The sequence below is a fragment of the Falco peregrinus genome, chromosome 5 (genome assembly GCF_023634155.1).
Source record: "Falco peregrinus isolate bFalPer1 chromosome 5, bFalPer1.pri, whole genome shotgun sequence".
Lineage (NCBI taxonomy): Eukaryota > Metazoa > Chordata > Aves > Falconiformes > Falconidae > Falco > Falco peregrinus.
In genome coordinates this window covers 24043330-24064807 of record NC_073725.1, presented here as the reverse complement: position 1 = coordinate 24064807, position 21478 = coordinate 24043330, and the positions used below count along the sequence as shown (strand labels likewise).

The following is a 21478-nucleotide window of genomic DNA, read 5'->3' as shown; positions in this document are numbered from 1 at the left end:
CCCGCACCCGGGGGCAGCGCTGCAGCGTGGGCGGGGCGGGGCCTCCTCTCCGGCACCGCCCGCCGTGAGGGCTGGCAGCGCCGCCGGGTGCCGCGCTCCTTCCCCACCGGGGGGCTCGGCCGGGTTCGGCTGCGCTGGGCCCGGCTCGTCAGGGTTCGGCTCGGCTCAGCTGGGTCCGGCCGGGCTCGACTCGGCTGGGTTCTGCTGTGTTCGGTCAGGCTCGCCTCGGCCCGCCTCGGATGGGTTCGGCCGGGCTCGGCTCGGCTGGGTTGGGTTTGGCCGGTCTCGGCTAGCGCTCAGCCCGGCTCGGCTCCCCCGGTTAAAAGCGCGTTGCCCCTTCTGTTTTTCTTAGCGTGGCAGGTGGCTGGGCTCTATAAACGAAGCGTCATCTTGCAGCTGCCGCGGCAGTAATTCTAGATCCCGCGTAATAAACCACGGTAGTTATACAAAGTAGACTTGAGGGTTCTTTCACTGCCACATCTAGCTGCTGGGTAAGCCACTGCTTGAGCGCTAGGAACTTGGACATCCAGTTGGGTGTACAAGCAGCGGCACACAGCGTTGCTGAGATGGAATAAAGTAAAATGGTATCACTATCACAAGGTAGATCCTTCATCTCATTTCTGCTTTGTGGAAGGTGCAGCGTTATTTGGACGGTAAGCTGTACCTTCAGTGGTACATAGCTACAGAAGGGTTAGCTTGAAATAACCTTTACCCAATTTTTCCCTGAGCCTAAATACTTTGAGACTATTTTTAGTTTGTGTTAGCACAGAATGGCAGGCTTGTTAGAGGAACACTATGGTGTCTTCCTGCTCTGTAATAGGATAAAAAAGCCTGCATGGAGGTTCAGCATTTATTGACCAGAAATACATTGTGTAAGGATAAGACAACAACTGCATCTCAAGAACAGCTGAAACTTCTGACTGCTTGAGAATGAGCATAACGAATAGCCCAGGCTTAAGAAGTGTTGTGTGTCAGGTGGCCTGGATGCTGAGGAAGATCCATAGAGAAAATCTTCTACATGATGTGTTTGTTGACTGGACACGCTGTGTAATGAAAAGTATGACGTGGCTGCTTAAAATCCTAGAAGCAATTAGGATTTGTCAACAAGAAGAATTCATCAGCAAAATTATTCCAGTGTAACTCAACATGTGTGTAACAATACACATTTCTAATTTGGTGTGAAAGGGGTTAAAATTAAATGAAGTTGTCCTTTTCTGGAATAAGATCAATCAGACAAATTGATGTTTATGTTGGTAAACTGTCTTGTGTAGACATGGCATTCTGTGTGGGCATCATAAGAATAGAAAATTGGTCACCTACAGAAGATAAAACAGTAAAGTATTAGCAAAACTTCTAAGTGAGCAGGTTTAGTCTCTTTCCATTCTAGAATTGCAAGGATATGGCCCCGTTTTTCACAGGGAGGTTAGTAGAGAGCCAACCAGGTTCACCAAGTATATATAGTTACTGCCATTGCAAAAAAAAAAAAAAAAAAAAAAAACCAACAAAAACCAAAAACCAACACAACCAACAGTTTAAAGCCAAAGAAAAGCAAGACCAGTACACAAAGCATAGAAACATTGCTTATTTATCAGCTAACTTTTATTTGCTGCTATTCTGAAAGTCCTTTTTAACTTGCATATGTCACAATGTCCTAAACCCGAGTAAGTGCTTTGTTGCACTGATAGAAAAAAAATAAAAAAGAAAAAACCTTTACTATTTTTTACTGAGCTGCTGAGGATTTGCATTAACATAGTGAAGCACAGAGCAGGAATGCTAATAAATAACATCGTTAAAATTAAGTTGATGTTGCTAAATATGAGGTTCTTCTCCAAGTGGGTGCTTTCCCCATGGGTCTGTACTTGTAGGTCTCATTGCCTGAGCTACAGCCGTGCCGAAGAATTGCAGACAGTTCAAACTGATTTAAAAAAGCCTTTCCACTAAAGTACTCTTTAAATATGGGATTGTGCATGTTTTCAAATAAGCGTATCTGATGTGCCGTGAAATGTGAGGCAAATGCTTTGCTTTACAAGGGTTGATTTTGTTGATTTTTATCCCCTGGTGTACCGTGGGCATTCACTCACAACTATATGGAGGTCGCCAATACCGGGTTTATCACAGCACCCTACGATTTGAATTAACAGGAACGGCTGCTACGCATCTCCTGAGACTCTCTTACTTCACATTATTCCTCTCCAGCTTGAAAATGCAAGGAATTCCTCAGGGCCAGCCTCACAGACCGCTGCCTCCACCGGACCAGCCGCCCTCCCGACCCCAAGCTGCAGCCGGCGCCCCTTCTCCGGACTCCGGACGGAAACGCGTCCGGGCAGCTCGGTGCCGCCCCCGGGGCAGGCCGGTGGTCAGCCCGCGCCTGGCCGCTACAAGGGCTCCGCTCCCGGCAGAGTTCGGCCGCCGCCGGCTCCCCGTCAGCCGGGACGGGCCGCTGCCACCGGGTGTCCTTCGCTTCGCCTTCCCCGTCCCGGAACGCTTTGAAGCCGGAACCTTCCGGACACCTCGCAGGGAAAGAGGGGGAAGAGAAAAAACCGGACGCGACGTCTCCCCGCCGAGGCGCCTGCTGGGGGACGCCGTTGCGCAGGTTTTATTCCTCTCCGCCATCGCCTCGCCGGCCCGGCCATGTACCGGCAGAGCTTCCGCCCCCCGACGCCGCCGTACGCGGGCGGCGGGTTCCGGAGCCCTCCCTCCGGTGGGGGCCCCGTGCCGCCCTCCCCGCGGGGCTACGGGAGCCCTCATCACACGCCGCCCTACGGCTACCGGCCCGGGCCTTACGGCAGCGGCCACTCGCCGCGAGGCCACGGCTTCCACGGCGGCGGCGGGCGGTTCGAGAGCCCCTCGCCGGGGGGGCAGACCCCGCGCAGGCCGCAGAGCATCAGCCCCCGGTACCCGGCTCCCTACAGCGGCAAATCCCCGGCTGGAGCTGTCCTGCACCCGCAGCAGCACAAGCGCTCTCCCGGGGGCTTCCAGAGGCACTACCAGGTATGGGGCGGGGCAGGGAGGGAGGGGGGCAGGGAGGGAGGGAGGGACGGGGCAGCAGCCATCGCCTCCACCACGACTTTCAGAGGAGGGCGAGACTGGCACCACTCGGGGCAGCATCAGTGTTCCCCCGCCCCCCAGCTGAGGCAGCCGTGTGATCAGGAGAGGGAACAGAGCCCCAGGCCACTCAGAGGCCTGTTGTGAAGATGTGTGGACTCACAGGATTGTAGCTTTTTTGTTTCTCATATTCTGGTGTGTGAAGGCAGAGAGAAAATTTAAGTACCACCCAAAACTGCAGCAAACGCCTCTTCCCCTTGTATGTACCTCCCTTTGACCAGTTTTCTTTAACACCGTGGTGAAACGCTGTGTGCTTTTGCTTTGCCTGTGTTGTCTTCCATGGTGAAAACTGCCCCATCCACACACAGAGTTTTCTGGGACATGAGTAGAGAAAAGGAGAGCTCTTTTAAAGAGAATTAAGCTGAGGCTCCTTTAAGCAGAAATGGGATCATCTGTTGGGATTATAAGAGTTACCATTTTAAAATCTTTACATGGCAGCGCTGAAAGCTTCAGTTTATATAAAGTAGTTTTCCTGAGAGGTGTCAAGAACAGGTTCTGTGAGTTACGCATTTTTCAGATGGTTTAGGTGAGGCATGTGAGTTCCAGTGCAGGTAGGGATGACAGATCTTGAGATGATACCAACTTTATGCACATAGCTGGCTGGGTTTATTCAGTATTAGAGAAACCGTAAAACTGCAACAAATGACATGTGCTGTACAAAAAATGAAAAAATTTTCAGGTTGCTCTTACTGACACTTTAAGGATTAAATGTAATAATGAAATCAAATCGTAATAGAGATTAGTAAAATCTTAATGAGCCTGCACTGCATAGTAACATTTCCATTAAAAAAAGTGGCTTCGGTTACTCCTTTTATGATGCAGATAACTCTCTTACAGGAATCTCATAGTTGGTGGAAGGGGATCATTATGAGCTTTATACATTTTCTTCCAACACAACAGCAAAGGCTCTCACAGTGTGGAAGCCTACGGATTGCTTGACCTCTGTACCTGTTGAAAAGGCAAAGGATGTGGGGTTTCTGCTGCAGATTCTGGAGGGATAGTTTAATGTCACCAATGTCTGATTTCCCTCTAGAAGATCACTCCTTAGATATTCAATTATGTGTTTTTTTAAAAAGCCTACCTTAAATTTAACTGAGCAGAAGATTATGTAGGAAACCTCTAGTTTTAGTTTGCCTCTAGTTTTACTCAGAACTGTTTCATGTCAGGACCTGTGGGCTGGCAGAGTCTCATAGCTCCATTCTAGGTGTTCAGTAAGAAACCTGACATGGGGAAGGTGCTGTCTCGGATTGTCACAACATTTTCCCTTCTCCCCTTTCCTTCTGTAGACCTTGTGAGCTGTTTAGGAGCATTGACCTGATGGTGATGCTTTCAAAGACTGGAAGGATGCATCATATGTTTCTAGCTTTGCCTAAGACTACAGTAATGCATATGTGTACTTTCATGTGTATACACACGGGTTGTTTTGCCTGGGAGGGCAATAGAGGCGATCAGTGGGAGGAACTCTCAAAACTGTGAGTCCCTGTTTTCTTCCATGTGGGCAAGAATGTCAGTCCATGAGGCCATTAATAGATTCAGGTAGAAGGATTTTTTGCATTTTCTAAACATCAGATCTTTTCTGAGGTATGTGGATTGCTCCTTCCCCTCCTGCAGATGCTATTGTTAAGAGAACTACAGTGCTTTTTAAGACTTACGATGCTACTGTCCCCTTTGAGATGAAAGTCTTAAATGACCCTTTAAAATCTTATCAGGAAATCCAAAAGACAGTTTATATTGACTTTAGTGTTCTATTAATTTCATGTCATTAGTATTGTGTGCTCATTTTTGTGTCTGCAGACTTTCATTTTTTGAAAACCGATAAAAACATAATAAGCTTGAATTTTTCCAAAATGGCTGACAACCTTTATGTGGCCTATAGTTTACAGAGCTTTGTGTTTTTTTCCACAGAGATGCATCTGCTTTATATTTTATGAAAAAGTTTGTTGTATTTCTTGATGATCTCCTCTTAGGGGAATGCTACTGCTAAGTGAATTCTTTCTGCACTCAACAGGAGTTAGTGAACTAGATAGTAGCAGTAGCTAGTTAGTGGTGATGGGTTGAAAATTATTACAGAAAGTAAAAAAAAAATCTTTTGAAATAGTACAATCATGATTTTTGTGTTTCTGTGCATCTGCCAGCAGCTAAAATCGCATCAGGTGAAGAAAGCTGATAAAGGGAATGACTGTCCCCATTTTAATGAACAGCGCCAAAAGATGGGAGTTTTTCTACTGTAGAGAGAGATTTGTTGTCTGGGAAAAAAAAAAAAAACATTTGAGAATAGATAGACTGTTTCTTTAAGGCAATTTCAGTGAAAAAAGGCTGTTGACACCAGTGGGAGTGAAATGTAAAGTTTTTTTAAGGTATCTTTGGCACCAAACAGTTTCTCTTGTACAGAATGGTTTCACTGGGGCTATTTTCCTTTTCCACAGGTCTATAATATTAATAATCACATTTTGACTTTTTTTCCCCCTGAAAAAAATGGGGGGGGGAGGCATATAACTACTAGTATTCTAAATTAAAGGAAGAAAATCTACTCGCTTAAATTTAACAATTATTGAAGGCCGTCAGTCTTGTATTACATAATACATTTCCTAGATTTCAAACATGCTAAAATGTCAGTGTTACTGATGGCCTGCATTTATTCAGTGAGATATAAAATTGTGAAATCCATCTAAAAGAGCCTTACCATTGAATTCTTTTGTTCTCTCACTGGATACTGTAGATTGTTACATCATTTCAGCTTTCTTCTGAGTTCTGCAGATTAGACATAACATAAAATAAACTCCAAACTCAATGTTTTACAGTGTCAAAGTCACAGTGTCTCCATTAAACACTGTAATCTAAAGAGTTAATCCTTTTTTATTACAAAGATAGAATGCACTGTGTACTACTGCTTTACTACTAAATGTGAGTGCTTAACATAAATGCCACTTTTGCTACTGCATGTTGACTTGCTCTAGGGAACTCCATATCCCTTCATATTTTAGATGTATTCTGAGGGGATTCTCTGACCTTGGGTTAGATACAATAAAGTAATTCTCTACCTTTTAGCAATTTTTCTGTTTTGAGGCAATCCTCTTAGCTACATAACTTCATGGTACTACAATGAGTCATTAGAAACAAGCGCCCTGTAAGTAAGACACAGACATTCCCACATTTGGTTGTGTATCCATTACCATCAAGCTTCAGGAGTTCTAGAAAAGTACTTACTGGGACCACACAAGCAGGCTCCAGATGCAGCACGTGTTTAGAAACAGGTTCAAGCAGTTCCAGTGGAATCTGTTCTTCTGGCTAAGCATGGGGGTGGGTCTTCACTATATGACACCATTTCCCAATTTTACCCAGAAATTGTTTCATATGATCTATTAATTAGATTATTAGTCAAATTCAAATGCCATCACTGCTGGTCTAAGAAGTTGGGGGGAGCTGGCAAAGCAGCCCTTAATCAGTGCTTTTACCCTCCTTTAGATGTCAGAAGCTGACAGTCAGCCTCAAGGAGTCCTGTTCTTCTAATCATAAAGAACGCAGCAGGCATGTTTGGAGACTTAACTATTGTGTATCTGTGATACAGGTTGTTTAACTTGGGTTAAAACCAATGAATTTAAACAAATATAACTTCAGACAAAACCTCGCTTTTTGGGGAAGTGAATCTGAAGAAAACAATCGATGATGCTAACAGGAGGAAAGGGTTATAGCGATTTCCTTTGTCATATCTCTCTTTAAGTTGCAGGCTTGGAGCAGGTTTTACGGAAACAATGGTGGTGATCCTTGATCTTTAACCAAAAATAATCGAAAGCTCAAGACAAAAGAGTCTTCTTTCATGCAGTATCTGCTTAATCACTGATTACCGTCTAGATTGTATATCAAATAGTTACCTGTTCGCAAATTTTACAGATCACTAGTTTGATTAAAACAGGGTATTTTTCCCAGTAAGTTTTGGGGGTCATTTGTAGCTATTTGCATTATACAATGGTCTCTTCAATCTAGAAGTACTTAATATGTGACTTTTGCTTTTGTAAACATGATCCACTCTTCCTCAGCCCTAACCCTCTTGTTTTGTTGTTCAGCTTTTGAGTTAGACATGTCATTGACTTAGGCAGCTTATGAAAAACAGCGTGAGGAGCTTTTCTATAGTTATGTGCCAGAGTGACATAAACAAGTATTTTAGAGAGGTCTGGGTTTTTTTTTCTTATCCTGGTAAATCATCACTCATAATTAAAGTATAATAAAGTTAAGATTTTCTGAGGAAGATGCAAGTGAAGAGTAGTAATTAGCATTAATAATCAGATTCAAAGCTCTGCTACATTAGAAGGAAATATTTTTTTATTTTATTTTTTTTTTTAGTTTTAATTAGTCTATTAAATGTTTCTTTACCTGATGGTTTTCTTCCAAAGGGATCACCCAGGACATCTACTCCATTTGGTACAGCGCATGGCAGAGAGAAAAGAGTGTCTAATGATGTGGAAAACTATTACAGACCTTCAATGCTTGAGGACCCATGGGCTGGCCTAGAGCCAGTTTCTGTTACAGACATAAACCAGCAATACAGCAGTGAGCAAACAACATATACTGGTAAAAAAGGGAGGTATTTCAGCTAAACACCTTTTTAAAGCCAAATAACTCCATCTTGTCAGGAAAACTTTGGGACAAAATCTTGACACTTACACAAGATGAACAATAATCAAGACCTTAGATAACGCTTTTATTTGATCATGTCCACCCTTTTATCCTACTTTTTTTTATTATTATTGCATTGGATATTTTTATGTATGTGAGGGAAAAGGAGTGGTAGGAAAACTTACGTTTCTGGCTATGTGGAAGTGCCTACCAGCTTTGAAGAACAAAGTGTTCTTTAATCACCAGCGACTGATTTGTGACTGTTAAAACAGGTTTCCATATATTTACCTCTTCCATGCCAGATTGTTAGCCTTTTATTGTAAACTCCTTTAGGAAATGGTATTTTTTTATGTTTCAACATTTTTAGAATGAAGTAACTTGGAAATAAAGTTTTGTAAAGCCTTGTTTTGTAATGTATAAAGATTATTTTAGGACTTTGTTAAGGTGTACATATGAACACAAATAGTACTAGTGAAATTAGGTGACTTCTGTAACTGTGCTTGTATGCTGTAGTTAACCTGATTTTGTGCATAGTATTTTTTGTTAATTGTAGTGTAACATGAAGTTGAAACATGACTTTTAGCCATCTCAGGAAGCAAATGTATTGTCTTTGGAAAGTTTAATTTGTTAAACCAGCTCTTGAGTCATAAACAGAATTATGTAATCATTTGCTTTTGTACTTTCAAAAAATCTTATTTGGAATCTTACCAAGTCTGAGGAGCACATAAAACATCAAGATTAAATAAATGACAATTACTTTCTGGATCCACCTGTTAGAACAGCATAGAATGGATGACAGTTTGTTATACGGTTGACATTAGTACATGCATAGCATCTTTTTTTATCTCTACAAGATTTATTATTTTTTAAAATTATTTTTTATTTTTAACTATGGCAGACATGTTTGCCTAGAGAAGTCTTGAGTGCATGCATGTTCTATTTTTATACTGAAGAGGAAAACAAATGAGGTTTTTTTATAGAGCTTGTCTATACATGGAAGATCCATTCTTAAACCCAGTAGTGAATATTGTAATCTAGAACAAATAAGAAGTAGTTCCAACTGCAGGCATGCTCTTAACGTGCGATGTTAAGCTTGCAATACATATCTTAAATTTTTGTTGAATGTACCATTACTTGTTAGTTGGTCTTGAGTTTGAAGCAGTAGGTAGAGGGCGAAGACTTGGTTAAAAATTAATAAAAGCGTTAGTTCAGTTTTCAAAACATATGTCCTATTTTAAACTTCTTGCATACTCCACAGAAAACATATCTTTGTGGTCCTGAAGCATGGTTAGGTAGAAAAGCACAGGAAATCACATTAGACTATTCTTAGTAACTTGTCTTGCTGAAGTAGAATAGTCCTATATACCTTATCTGTTTCAGTGTAAAATGTCTTGGGTTAGTACTGCCTTCAGGAGCTACTTCAGACTGGAAGGGGGGTTAACATGGTGAAATGTGCTAGCCGAGTCTTCCGCTTTTATGACCATAATCTAAAGTTTGTCACTGTGTCTTTCCCGAATTGACCTTATTGCTTTAGTATTATATCCAAAAAGCCTGCTCAGAGAACTGAGAACACAATGCCTGCTTGATATCAGGAATGGCTAAATCTTCATCCCTGGATCAAAACCGTGCAGCTATCAGTATTGTTAAATACTGATATTAAATGTTAAGTATTAAATGGCAGCTATCAGTATTATCTGTAACACATACCAGCAAAACTGAGAGGACTTGACAAGCTGTAGATAGTCTTTAGAATTTATAAATTGATTGTCATTGTGAAAATTGAAGTATAAAGTTTTCTGTCTTTTTGTCTCTTTTTTTTTTTTTTTTTTAACCCTGTCAGGTGTTGGAAAGCTCACAGAAAAAAGTTACAGGGTGCTTAACTGAGTCATCTTTTTTGTTACTATTTCCTTTGTAATTCAGTGTAGTTTACTTTTTGCAACATTTGGTGATCTTGGGGAAACAGCTGCAATTATATTTAACAGACTAAAGCTATGTGTTCTCAGTTAGACATGAGAAGAAATGGAGTTTGGAAAGGAGGAAGGAAAAGGATTCATGACAAGAGAGACTGTTAGAGGTGGGACTGATGGTACAGTAGCTAGTATCAGCTGTCCTTGCACATTGATGCGGTTTTTTTCCACTTTGGCTTTGTAATTGAGCCAGGGATCAAAACCAGCCTTCTCTGGTAATAACTGTTAACTCCTGGAACCAGGTGTCAGACATCAACGAAGGTAAATGTTCCAGAAAGAGAACTGAGGACATAATCTTGAAGCATTGTTTAATCAATATAGGCCTTCCACAATGCTATCTGTTAAGCTGGTGCTCCAGTGCACTTCAAGATGTGACCCAACAATTCTAAGTACATCATACTGCTAAAGGCTTCAATAATTTGGTCAAGAATCAGCAAGGAATTAAAATGTAGATGTAAAATAAACCTTACTAACCTTATCACACTGCACCAAAAACTTAAAAATTATTCATCTTTTTGGCTTCTAGGAGGAATTCTGCCATTAGACTAACATTTCAAAATGTCATTGTTAAATAGCTGTAAAGTTCAGAACTATATATATAGTGTTCAGAACTATAAATATAATGTACTTAAAGCCAATTTAAGCTTTGCCTTTTTTGCTGTGATACCCAGGAAGCTTAAGCACTTACCTCCTCACTGATTTGTTTCCCATATGGCAAACGTTCTGGAGATAGGATATATCACTTCCTCATTTGTTAATGAAGCCACTTCATAGTAACAGTATAGCTCTGGAAATAGCATTTGATGATAAAAAGTACAGCACAAACATATCCTTTCTTCGTGAGCCCATGAATCAAAATAGTGCCTGTGTCTTGCTAATGAAGGGATTCTTCTGTAATGAACACAGTAAGAATATGGGCGTTGTTCTTCCTTCAGCAGACTTCTCTAGATGTTAAGGTAAGTAATTTTGCTCCTTTTTCAGAAGTTTGGATTTATGTACTACTTTTACATTGTTTTGTTTGCATTGTGTTTGTCAAGGCCATCTGACTTTCCATTCAGTTGTTGTAAAGGAATTGTATAACTCATGACTAACGCTCTTCTAGCAAAAAAAATTGTTTTCATTTGTTGATGTTTGCTACAGCGTTTAACAGTGGACTGCACTGCTACTACATTGTGCTAATATGACAGTAAGATAACTTAAATCAGCCAAGCACAATCCTGTGTAACATGGCAGCACACCAAGCGGGCAGTTACCCCAAGTTGTGTGCTCTAATACTTCAAAGATAGTTCAGGTTTGGGTTTTTGCTGTGACTTTATAATGTGGAATATTCATTCTTCTCTGGCATTTTGTACCCGCTATTTTCATTGAAATTGTAAAACAATTTGGAATGTTAAAGTTTCAATTAAAACAGGATTTTAAAAATACATATCAAGCTACTTCTTTTTAGAGTTAGCAATAAGGCATGGACATGTGGCAGCATTTTTGTAACGTCAGAAGTGGGAGCACTTTGCAGAGGAAATGCTTCTGGTCAACAGAATGGGTAACTTCTGCAGTCAGGTTGTTTTCCTGTTAAGGGTATCTTTAAGTGCTCTTCACTTCATATAAATGTGTTAATTAGACATCTGAGGGAGGAAGCATTTGAAACATGCATTGTGTGGAAAGCCTACAAGTAGCTATTCAGCTCCCTTCTAAAGAAAAGGTTTTATAGTCTGGATTTCAAGTTGTTCTTCTGAGTAATCTTGCTGATGTCAGAGGATTTACTCATGCAATGTACGTAAGTATCTAATACCACAGTTTGAAAATCATATCGTCCATGCGTTTGTCAGTGATTTTTACCAACTCTGCAATAAACTGCTCTGTTTAGCAATTGCTCTGAATTCAGATTCATACATGTGCTTTTATACATGAGCCAAGACTGTCTTGCAAGTAATTAAACTTGGTTTTACAATTTTTTTCTAAATTCACAAGACTAAAGACTTTGTTTTCGTTTCCCCAAATCTTGGCCCTTACCTCCCTCCCATCTTCCTTGAACTAGGGTAGAAAAGGGAGGATTGCCTGCACTAACTGATGAAGAATCATGTCATGATTTTCATGTCTCAGGTTTTCAGAAGCTTGTGTACCAATTGTCATAGGTAACTAGATAAACTTTTTTTTATATATATCATTTGAGATGGCTGAAACAACTTCTTACACCAGGAGAAAGGGAAGAAATTGCCAAGTTGTGTTAACAGTAGTGTAGTTCCAGCATTCAGTCATTAGTTCACGAACGAATTTTTTGCCTACAGTGACTTTTCATCTGCATGTCTCACTAGGCGCAAATTGAATCAGTTACATTTTCTGCTGTTTTCACCAAAATATGTGCCTTACTGACTTAGAGTTTAAGAATGCTTTCTCAACCTAGGCTTCTGAATTTACCTGTACAAAATTACTGGCTCTTCAGTGTTAGACCTCATATCTAGGTCTTCCCTTTTAACATCTAAAATGTGTTAAAGAGCTTTATCTCATCTGCATTACTTCCTTGATGACGCTAGGAAACCTTTCAACTACTGGCCTAGAAACAACTGGGCAAAGGCCTGGTGCCAAAGCAGGGTTGTCAAACTAGCCTTCCTCTCCTAGAAGTTGCCCTATAGTGGGGCCCAGGAGATGTTCTGGGCCAAATAGTCATGCATTTTATTTCACCACCTCTGTGTGGGTTGCAGCATTTTAAGCCATATCAATGGTTTGCTTAGTGCGCATCCTGGATTTTAAATTTTACCAGCGTTATAAATTCTAATTTGTGGTTTTAACTCCAAAAACTGTTGCACAATCTCTTCTTCTGCAGTAAAGTCACAAGTGAATTCCACTGCCCTCCGTGCACTGATCTGTCGCTGTCGCACGTTCCTTTTCTGAACTATAAATGTAAACATTTGTGTACGAGAAAATCACTTCTGTGACTGAAAGGGGTCATACCAGTACAGTTTAAGCATGAAATTTTTAATACTGCTGACACTACCACTATTAAAATGAGAACTTCTCTGTCCCCGTTTAATAGGGCAAAAATGAAGCAAAAAAAAAATTAAGCAGGCAAGATGCTGAGCTGGCAGCTGTGGTCTGCACAGTGCAAGGTGACCTACGAGACTAGGGCCAACGTTGCAAATCAGCATAATCTGTATTAGCCTGTTTCCAGATGGCAGGTAGAATGGGCTTTTACCAAAGAGCTGAAAACATGCCATCCCACTCCCTAATAAGGCAGAAAAGGTACTTCTGAAAAATTACCTTAAACATAGAAGAATTCTTACGCAGCCTCACAAATGATGAGATCTGTCTTGTTCTTATTTTTCTTCTGGAGAAGCACTGACTTGTTTAGCGATAACTTCAAGGCTTCCTGCAATGTGAGCTTCAGCCAAAACCACCAGATCGCCATTTGACCTGTTCTGTGACAAAAGGGAAGTCCATCTTATGTAGAATATTGGACATACTCCATTTCACAAAAGCTTAGGCTGTACTATTCACTGGATATGCAAAGCTTTTGGTGCTAGAGTAGCATGTAATTCTTAAAATATTCCTGCATTTTGATTTCAAATGTCAGTATTTGGGGGCAGTAAAAGCTATACCTTCATATCCTACCAGTGAAGTAATTTTCAACTATCGAAATTAACTGCCAAAATTGCTTAATTCTGAGTATTCATTTTTGCCAGGCAACTGCAACAGGATTGTGGAGGATGTATTAAATGGGGGTGGGGGGGTGGGGGGGGGTGGGTGTTGTCCCTGCAAAAGAAAGAAAATAAGTTTAACTCGTTCCATTCAAATGTTAATTCAAGTAGTGGTTGTGGTTGCATAGTAGAGTTCAAAAGAATCTCAGGCTCCTTCCTTTCTTACTTGAAAGAGCTTAACATCTTCCAGATCTGGCCAACGCATTTCACCCAGCAGGCGTGCTGGGACAGAGCTGTTGCAGTTGAGATGCTGGGATAGAAATAATGGTCTGCACAGTGCCATACGGACTGCGTGAGTAGGGATGTGATTACAGTTCAGTGTAACCTGTATTAGCCTATTTCCAGATTGCAGCTAGAATGGGATTTTAAGAAGGAAAAAAAAAAAAGACCCCTTCCTTCCCACCCATACATAAACACACCTCAGGGGATTTTTCATTTTCTAAGCCTACAGTGAGCTGCTGTGTTACTGGGGTCAAGAATAAGAGAATTTAAATGTTCTTTCATTTACTCGTTAGTGACAGCATCTTAGGAGGCAAAAACTTCGATGTCACCTCAAACTAAAATTTTTAACACAATTCTTTTAAAATGGGCTGCACCAAAAATCTGTATGTGCTACCCTGCTTTTATGGGCAACAGTAATGACACTGCTTGCTGCTGCATTACAATACACTTAAACCTTCTGGTATCCATATGTTTTTTGCCACAGTCTAATTGGGGTGTAGTCAAGATAGTTAAAAGCTGTTAGTGAGAGTCAACAAGTGTTTGCCTTGGGTTTAAATCTTTGTAATTTGCATTAGGAAATTCCTAAGAGTTCAAACTGCTGAACATGCTGTTGATGCAACTGTTAGTGTAACTACTAATGAATGGAATAACAAAACCCTTTCACTCTGATGCAAATCATTCCCTTTTCAAGCATCACACAAGTTAATACTGGAACAAGGGAAGAGGAATCAAGCTAATCGACAACTTCTGTGGATGACTACACAGCATAAACCACAAATAACAGCAAAAATAAGCTTTAAAAGGCACTGGCTGCCAACAGGGGAGCAGTAGCAAGAGTAATTGGATTGTAAGTAGTAGTTGCACAGCACTTTTAAAATCAAACCACTACCTCCTGTGGCTTAAGGAAGATCTTTAGGTTAATGTAAAATAAGGCTTTGAGCTGTATTCCCTTAACAGATGTTGGGACTTGCCATGTTACTGTTCCTACCATTGAGTTGCAGAAGAGAGTAAGTATCTTCACCACTTTTCTGTGATGTCTAGCATCTTTGCATAAGTCTCATTTCATAATATTTTTGTTTAAGCTAAGATAAAACTGTGTTTGGAAATCTCAGGGATTGTCAAAAAGGTGAAAGGGAGAATTAACATCTGCAAATGATCCAAGCGTACAACTTGAGTTGGCGACTGTAAGAAGGTACCAAGGGTCCATCTATTGATAACTTGCTGTTCCACTTCCCTAAAGCGATTTCCCTTGTCCGTAAGTTTTTAATAGCAACCAGGAGGCTATGGCAACTAAATTACACCAAGGAAAATTATTTGGTGGGTCATTTCCAGTTGTTAAGAAAACAGTATGTATGTGCACTGTGGACAACAGGTTGAGAAACTGCGATAAACATTTTCCAGTGGAAAATAACAATTTTCCAGACTGCATCCCTGTTGCAACTGAAGACAGCTTCCTCTACCAGCAGTGTCCCTGGGCTTAGAATGGCTTTGGAAATAAAAGTTCGAAGTATGTAAAAAGCTTTCACAAAGAACCTTTAAGTCCCTGTGTTCAGGGTAATTATTGCATCTAGTTGCGTATTTTTTTTATGCTATTCTAATTTCCTCCCAGAAAAAAATTCTGGATGTTTTATACATTGACTCTCCTGTAGCCTGTCATCCTCACTGCTGCGAGCTGAGGAAAAAGAGTTACTGTCTGTACTTTGTGGACATAACTGGTAATAGCCCAGTTTAATTTCTCTCTGGTATTAATCACCCCAGTAAGCAGGTGACAGAACTCTCTTTTCATTAACCAAATCTCTATAATTTATCTTACAGCTTGAAACTAGTAGATTCTAATACATTAATAAACACATCCACAGGGCTTTGTATACTTCATGCTTCAGGCATGCAATTTAAAGGCACCTATCAAAAGCAGGTGGTTATACTTTGCCCCACCCTTAACTCCACAGAGAGAAGATAACTTTAGTAGTCTTACTGTAATTTTTTCTCTCTGCTGAGCTTCTGTTGCACAAGGCAGACATGCCCCTGCTGTAGTGGCCACCCTTTTTTCTCTAGGTTAGGAAAAAGTTCTCTTAGGAACATGCAGACAGGTGGATGCTCAAATCTCTGTAACCAGTGCAAAGGTGGAGACACAGTCACTCTAAGAAGACAACAGAAAAACTAGGGAAACAGTGTTGATCCCAGTTCTTGCTCATAGCGTCCCAACACAATCATCTCTTAAATACCCCGTATTTCCACTCAGTGTATTGTTCTTGATCATACACCAAGTTGGAGGGAGGAAATCGCCCCATGAAAGCCTGAAGTCAGGTATGCTGACGTGTGACTGTCAGTCCATGAATGACAAAAAAAGCAGATGTGCGTTTCCAAGAGAAGTGAGTTTTATGAGCAGTGAAAATAAAAAGTCTGTGAATAGGGACCTTTGCTCTTCATTATGTTTAATCATTTACTGTCAATTAAAAAAGATCGTGTGGCTTCAGGCCAGCTCTAGTTACTTCAGTGCTAAATTCTACTTCAGAAATATTTAAGCAGCCAGAAGATTTCCTACAGAGCAACTGTTCTCAGTCTTGTAACCTTTCCAGTGAGCAGAAGGAAAAAGCAAGGGTTTGGTGTCATTCTAACTGTATTGATGTAGCGGAGAAAAACAGCAGAAACACATTTAATGTAAGTGTATGCCTTTACCGGCAAGTGGTCTGCTGCTATGTAAGCATCCCAAAACAGATCATCAATTCCTGGTGTTACTTACGGGCTGGGGGAGGCTCATCAGTAGAGCAGACTTCCCGTGCCGGCACCTCCCGGCAAGGAGACTAGTGGAAGGGTCTGCACCTCCCAGAGCCCACCGTTCCCCTGGAAGTCAAGCATGAGCCACCTTCAGTTGCTCACAGTGTCCCAAAGCATGAGCACAGAATTTGGGCAGGAGTCCAGAACACGTTACAAGTCTTCCATAAGCAATGAGAAAGAGTAGAAAGCTCAAGACAGATATTAAGACCTGCATTCCTTGATTTTGTCTCTCACAGGCTCCACGACATTCTTTGCGGTCAAGCCGTGCCCCTGCTCTGGACTCCCTTTTGACCAGCTATTCCCATAGTTTTTCTTTGGCTGACCCTCCATTTGAACCAAAATTTCTCTCTTAAAACATTTCCACTCTGTTGTGATTTAAGCTGTCCATAAATTCTGTTCTTCAGAGCTGTCTGCATCACAGGAACGTTTTTTCCATCCTGACCTGACTACCACTGTTCCCTTCTGACAAAGCAGATACTGCCAGTGCTTTCAAACCAAACAACTTAGAGCTTGGATAGTTTCAAATGTGTTTCAAACTAAACTTGCTGATGTCTGAAACAGGAAAGCTAACTCGGCTGAGCTTTTCCAACAGTGACTCTCGGGACAGAAGCTGTCAGTAACGTCCCCAGTAGTAACACTGCTGTTGCAGACTCGACTGCAAAGGGATCGCAGAGGTACCTCCACCTGTGACCTCTCTGCATCTTCCTCCTTTTTCCTACCACAGATTCTTTTCAGACTTCTGGTTCATCATCTTTGTCCTGAGGTCCTGTTGGATTTGTTGTTGTTGTTGGTTTTTTTATTATTTTCTGCTACTAATTCCAAATTTTAAGCATTTTTTCAGAAAGGTAAAGAAACATCGTTTTTAAAGTTCCAAGCAAATCTGTACATGTTGAGTCCCAAAGAATGGGTGAAATTAGTAGTGTCAATGATTGCTAGTTTGTTAAGAGGTGTGGGATACAGACCTCTTCAGTAAAATATGCATTCCATAAACTCAAGCACTACGTGAAAAATGTTTTTCCTAACACACTGTACATAGATCTCGTCAAATCCCAAATCTCACCATCCGTCAGTTGGTGCTAGAAGGAGGTGTTTATCCTGATACCCTGCACAGTGTTAGGTCTAAACCTCATCTGGCAATTCCCACACCAAACCTACAACTTCATTTAAACCACAACATAGATATCAAAAAGATTTCAGATGCCCAGCATGTCAGCATCTATCAATCAAAGCTGAGCCCAAGCCCAACCAGTATCATGGAAAAACCTGCTTTCTGTCTAGGCTGGCTTTCTCCAACATCAGCTTCCCTCAGTGGATTAGATTTTACATTTTTATATTGTATTAAAGAGACATGTATCAAATTTCTATTCAAGGTAGGTAATCAAATAGCATTTGAACATTCTCTGCAAAAATTAAATACAGCCATTAAAATCACTTTAGGACATTTTTTCTAGGACCGGATTGTTTCTCTGTTTTCTGAAGCTTTTGTAATAAGTTTTAAAGTAATGGTTTACTTTAAAGTCATTTCAATTATCTGCTGAAGTCCTACTGATTAATATTCCTCTGCTCATGTTTTGTATTAACCCTTATGCTCAGCATCACGCTGGAAGGTAGCAGTCACTTTCACTGTTATCTCATTCCAGCTTCTTGTGTCTTATAAATGTGACCAACTTCACTGATTTTTTTTTAATCTGTGATCTTGCATTCCACAGCATTAAAGTATTAAGGTACATTCTCGCTGTTCCTCTCTGTTCCCTCATCTCTTAGTGCAGTAGTTAGAACAGCACCTAAATTAAAAGCAACTGGAGTACCCCAAACAAACATTGTAAGGCTCCATGTCCTACGCCTCCTAAATGTTAATCCTTGGTGACCACATCTTTAGCACCCTCCTTACATTTAGGCTTTGAAAAGCAACATTTGCATTTGCTGTCTCCCAGGCAGAAGGACTTACAACAATTCACAGCTTTCCTTGGAATTTCCCTCTCCTCTCCAGAGAGGACTGTCCTGGAGTCATGTCAACACAGATATCTGCTTGCTGTCACTTTGTCCTTCTTTAGTATTTATAAGAATAAAAAGCATCCCACCGGGGGGCCCAGGCCAGGCCACTTTCTGCTGGCCCTTCCTGCTCCCAGGCACCCACCAGCAGGTCAGGGATGCTGGGGCACACACGTCTGTCTATCCTGTGTCAATACTCTTTTACGGACCTATTGCCTCCGAGTTTGTGCAACACTTCTTTGAAGCTAAGGGTACAAGTTGTTCATTCAGAAAATAGTACCAAATGCAATTTGCTTCCCCTATGAAAAAAAAAAAAAAAAGCAAAATTGTCCATCTTTTGTGTACCTATGTGAGCTAAGTATGTAAGGGAAATTGTAAAGCACAATAAACTTGCAATGTGAAGGTCATTAAACTTGAGTTGTTACCTGGAAAAAAACCCCAAACCAACAACAACAAACCAAACTGATTTCAAGGCAAGGCGCAGTATTTCAGCGCAAGTCTCCAGCTCCTGTCTTTCTGTTCGGAGGTGCAAACAACCCATTTATATCTGATTTAGAAATCAGGTCTCATGTCTAATTATTTTGCCTCCCTGTTGCTCCAGACAGGCTAGTGTGAAAGATCTGAACGAACAGGAGGACGATGATGCACGGTTCTATAACAGCTTTAATCCCTATATCCCTCTAAACAGAAATTTGCCTTACAGATTTAAACATTGCTTTTAATATAAAGTCAAACTGATGCATTCACTACATTTCATTAAGCAGCCCATCAACCTTTAGAGAGGATAACACTATTATCTCTTCATTTTACAAGTGGGAGAATGAAAGAATTGGAAGAGAAGATGTCCTGGTTCAGCCTTATTACTATTTAGCAGCAGAAGGGAACCCAGTGTTTTCTGCTCTCCCTATTGCATTCCCCAAAGTGGATTAATCAATTAAATGGTCAGAGCAAGGTTGAAATGCATCACCTTCCTGGGAGGAGGGATGCCAGCAGAAGGGCAGCCGTGCTGTCCAGCACGTACTGATGATAAACAGTAGCTGTTTAATTCTGTGAGTATCTCTCTGTACTATAACTGTTCATTAAACGTTCTAGATTCTGATACAGGTCCACAAAACCACTTTCATTTTCCTGAGCACCTTTCAAATTTGCTGTATAGAACACAAATAGACTCAGAAACATTGATACCAGCAAAACAAATCTGCTGCTTATGTCATCAGCATGCAACGACTTGGAACAATTGACCATCTCAGTGATTTCTCTGATCATCAACACATTTGTGTGGTTCCCATCTCTCAAGGACAGCTGCAGTTCCAGTCTGCTGTGGCCAAAATAAGTATGCCAAATTAGACTCTTTTTTTTATTTTTTTTTTTTTTTTAAATGGAATGTAGTTTTATCAAGGAAAGCAAAGTTCTGTTGCAAAGGGAAATTCTGTCACTGGAGAATTAAATGGAGATCCCTGACGAAGTTAACAGGGGGTTTGGTTTTCATCCTTTATCTGACCTAAAATCTGCAATGACAGCAGGAACAATTTCAAACTAAGATAACAGTCTGACATTTTTGTGCACAGTGCTACAGCAATGGAGGTCACAGTCTCTGAAGAAACAGAGAGGGATACTTGTACTATTGAATTTCACTGCATGTGGAAATGATTTGTGCTGTAATCCAAAGCGTAGCCCCTTCCAGTGAAAGATTCTCAAGCAATTATCACAGAGTAAACCAGTCTGTAGGTCAACCAGCTATTAGTTTAATAAGACTTCTTTTTTTTTTAATGACCAGTATCTTTGTAACTGATAGACGCCTAATCTGGTGAAGCACCCTCTCTCATCTCCTGGAGACAAATGTGGTTCAGATTTTCAAATTATTATTATATATTATTAATGAATCAGAAAGCAAAATATGACAGTATTCTAAAACATACTGTAATAAACTTCCTGTGCTTCAAAACAGAAAAATAATCCACAAATTCACTTTCATAGTTGAGGTTTCAGGTCTTGAAGTATTTTGGGTTGGGGATTTTTTTTGGCCGGGGCTTTAAGTGGCATAATCTCTTTCTAGAGCATAAAATCGTCACCGTAATAATTACAAGTATTTTCATGAATATTATTTTTAAAAAGCTACAGAAAATCAAGCCTAAAAATGTTAATGCATTTCTAGTAGTGGTCAAGCTGTAGATATGCTGATTTTACAGTTCCAACACTATGTAATATATCGCATGATGTAGATGATGCTTTGCAAAACAAGGGTGTGCAATACAAGTGTTAGAAACCTGATTTCTTGCTCTTTCTGACTAACTACAGAGTGTTTAATGTCAACACGAGCAGCTTTTCCCTTCCCACTCACAAACAGTTTTAGAACTGCTCTGAAGAACTGTAGGAGCTGCCAGCTTTCCCAGCACACTAGAGGACCCACTTGACAAAAACCCCTACCCGCAGGAAATGTAATCCAATTTGTTGGGTCTGTTTATGTGCATGTGAATCTAATAACGCTGCTGTTGATGTGTTATCATCTCACCCATCACGTGAAGTCCTCCAGTGGAGTTACACGACTTGTCTGTCCGCATGGTGCTCTGTTGGAAGGGGTCGAGCCAGTGTCCTATTAAACAGCCTCCGCGCAGCAAAGCATGTGCTTGTACGTTGTTCACATTGATTTTGTCTTGTCAAATTGTTGTCTCGTCTCAGCGTTGTGTAGAAACTTGGTCAGTTATCCCCTTTTTCCTGCCACAGAAGCTGTTGGGAGAATCAATCACGCTTAAAACACAACTAGAAATAGAAACCCTCAAACTGGGTGTCAGCGAAGCATCTGCATTTGTTATTCTTTCTATTCTGCGTACAAAATCCTGACCTTTTCCTGTTATCTGCAGCCTCCTTTGTTGACAGAAGGTTTTAGAAATTTTTATTTTTAATTAGTCAATGTAACTGATCCCTCTCGTTCTCATTGTATTTTTCTTTCCAGTTGTATAGAGGCAACTGATGAGCTCACTGACTCCTTAGGGCACCAACCTTTACTTTGTTGTGGACTGCAGTGACTATTTAGTTCTGTTGGATGCTATCTACTCTCTTTCTGCTCTTGCCACCACAAACATGTCATACAGATGAAATATTTAGACA

The 21478-nt window shown here is 40.7% G+C and overlaps 1 protein-coding gene across 1 annotated transcript; it reads left to right on the top strand.

Annotated features, from left to right (window-relative positions):
* Window positions 1-2493: 2493 nt before the first annotated feature.
* MPLKIP (M-phase specific PLK1 interacting protein) lies at window positions 2494-18080 on the top strand. Its single transcript, XM_055805326.1, has 2 exons — window positions 2494-2991; window positions 7497-18080. Exons 1-2 carry the CDS (start codon window positions 2632-2634, stop codon window positions 7698-7700), a joined length of 564 nt encoding a protein of 187 aa, XP_055661301.1. The 5' UTR covers window positions 2494-2631; the 3' UTR covers window positions 7701-18080.
* Window positions 18081-21478: the final 3398 nt, after the last annotated feature.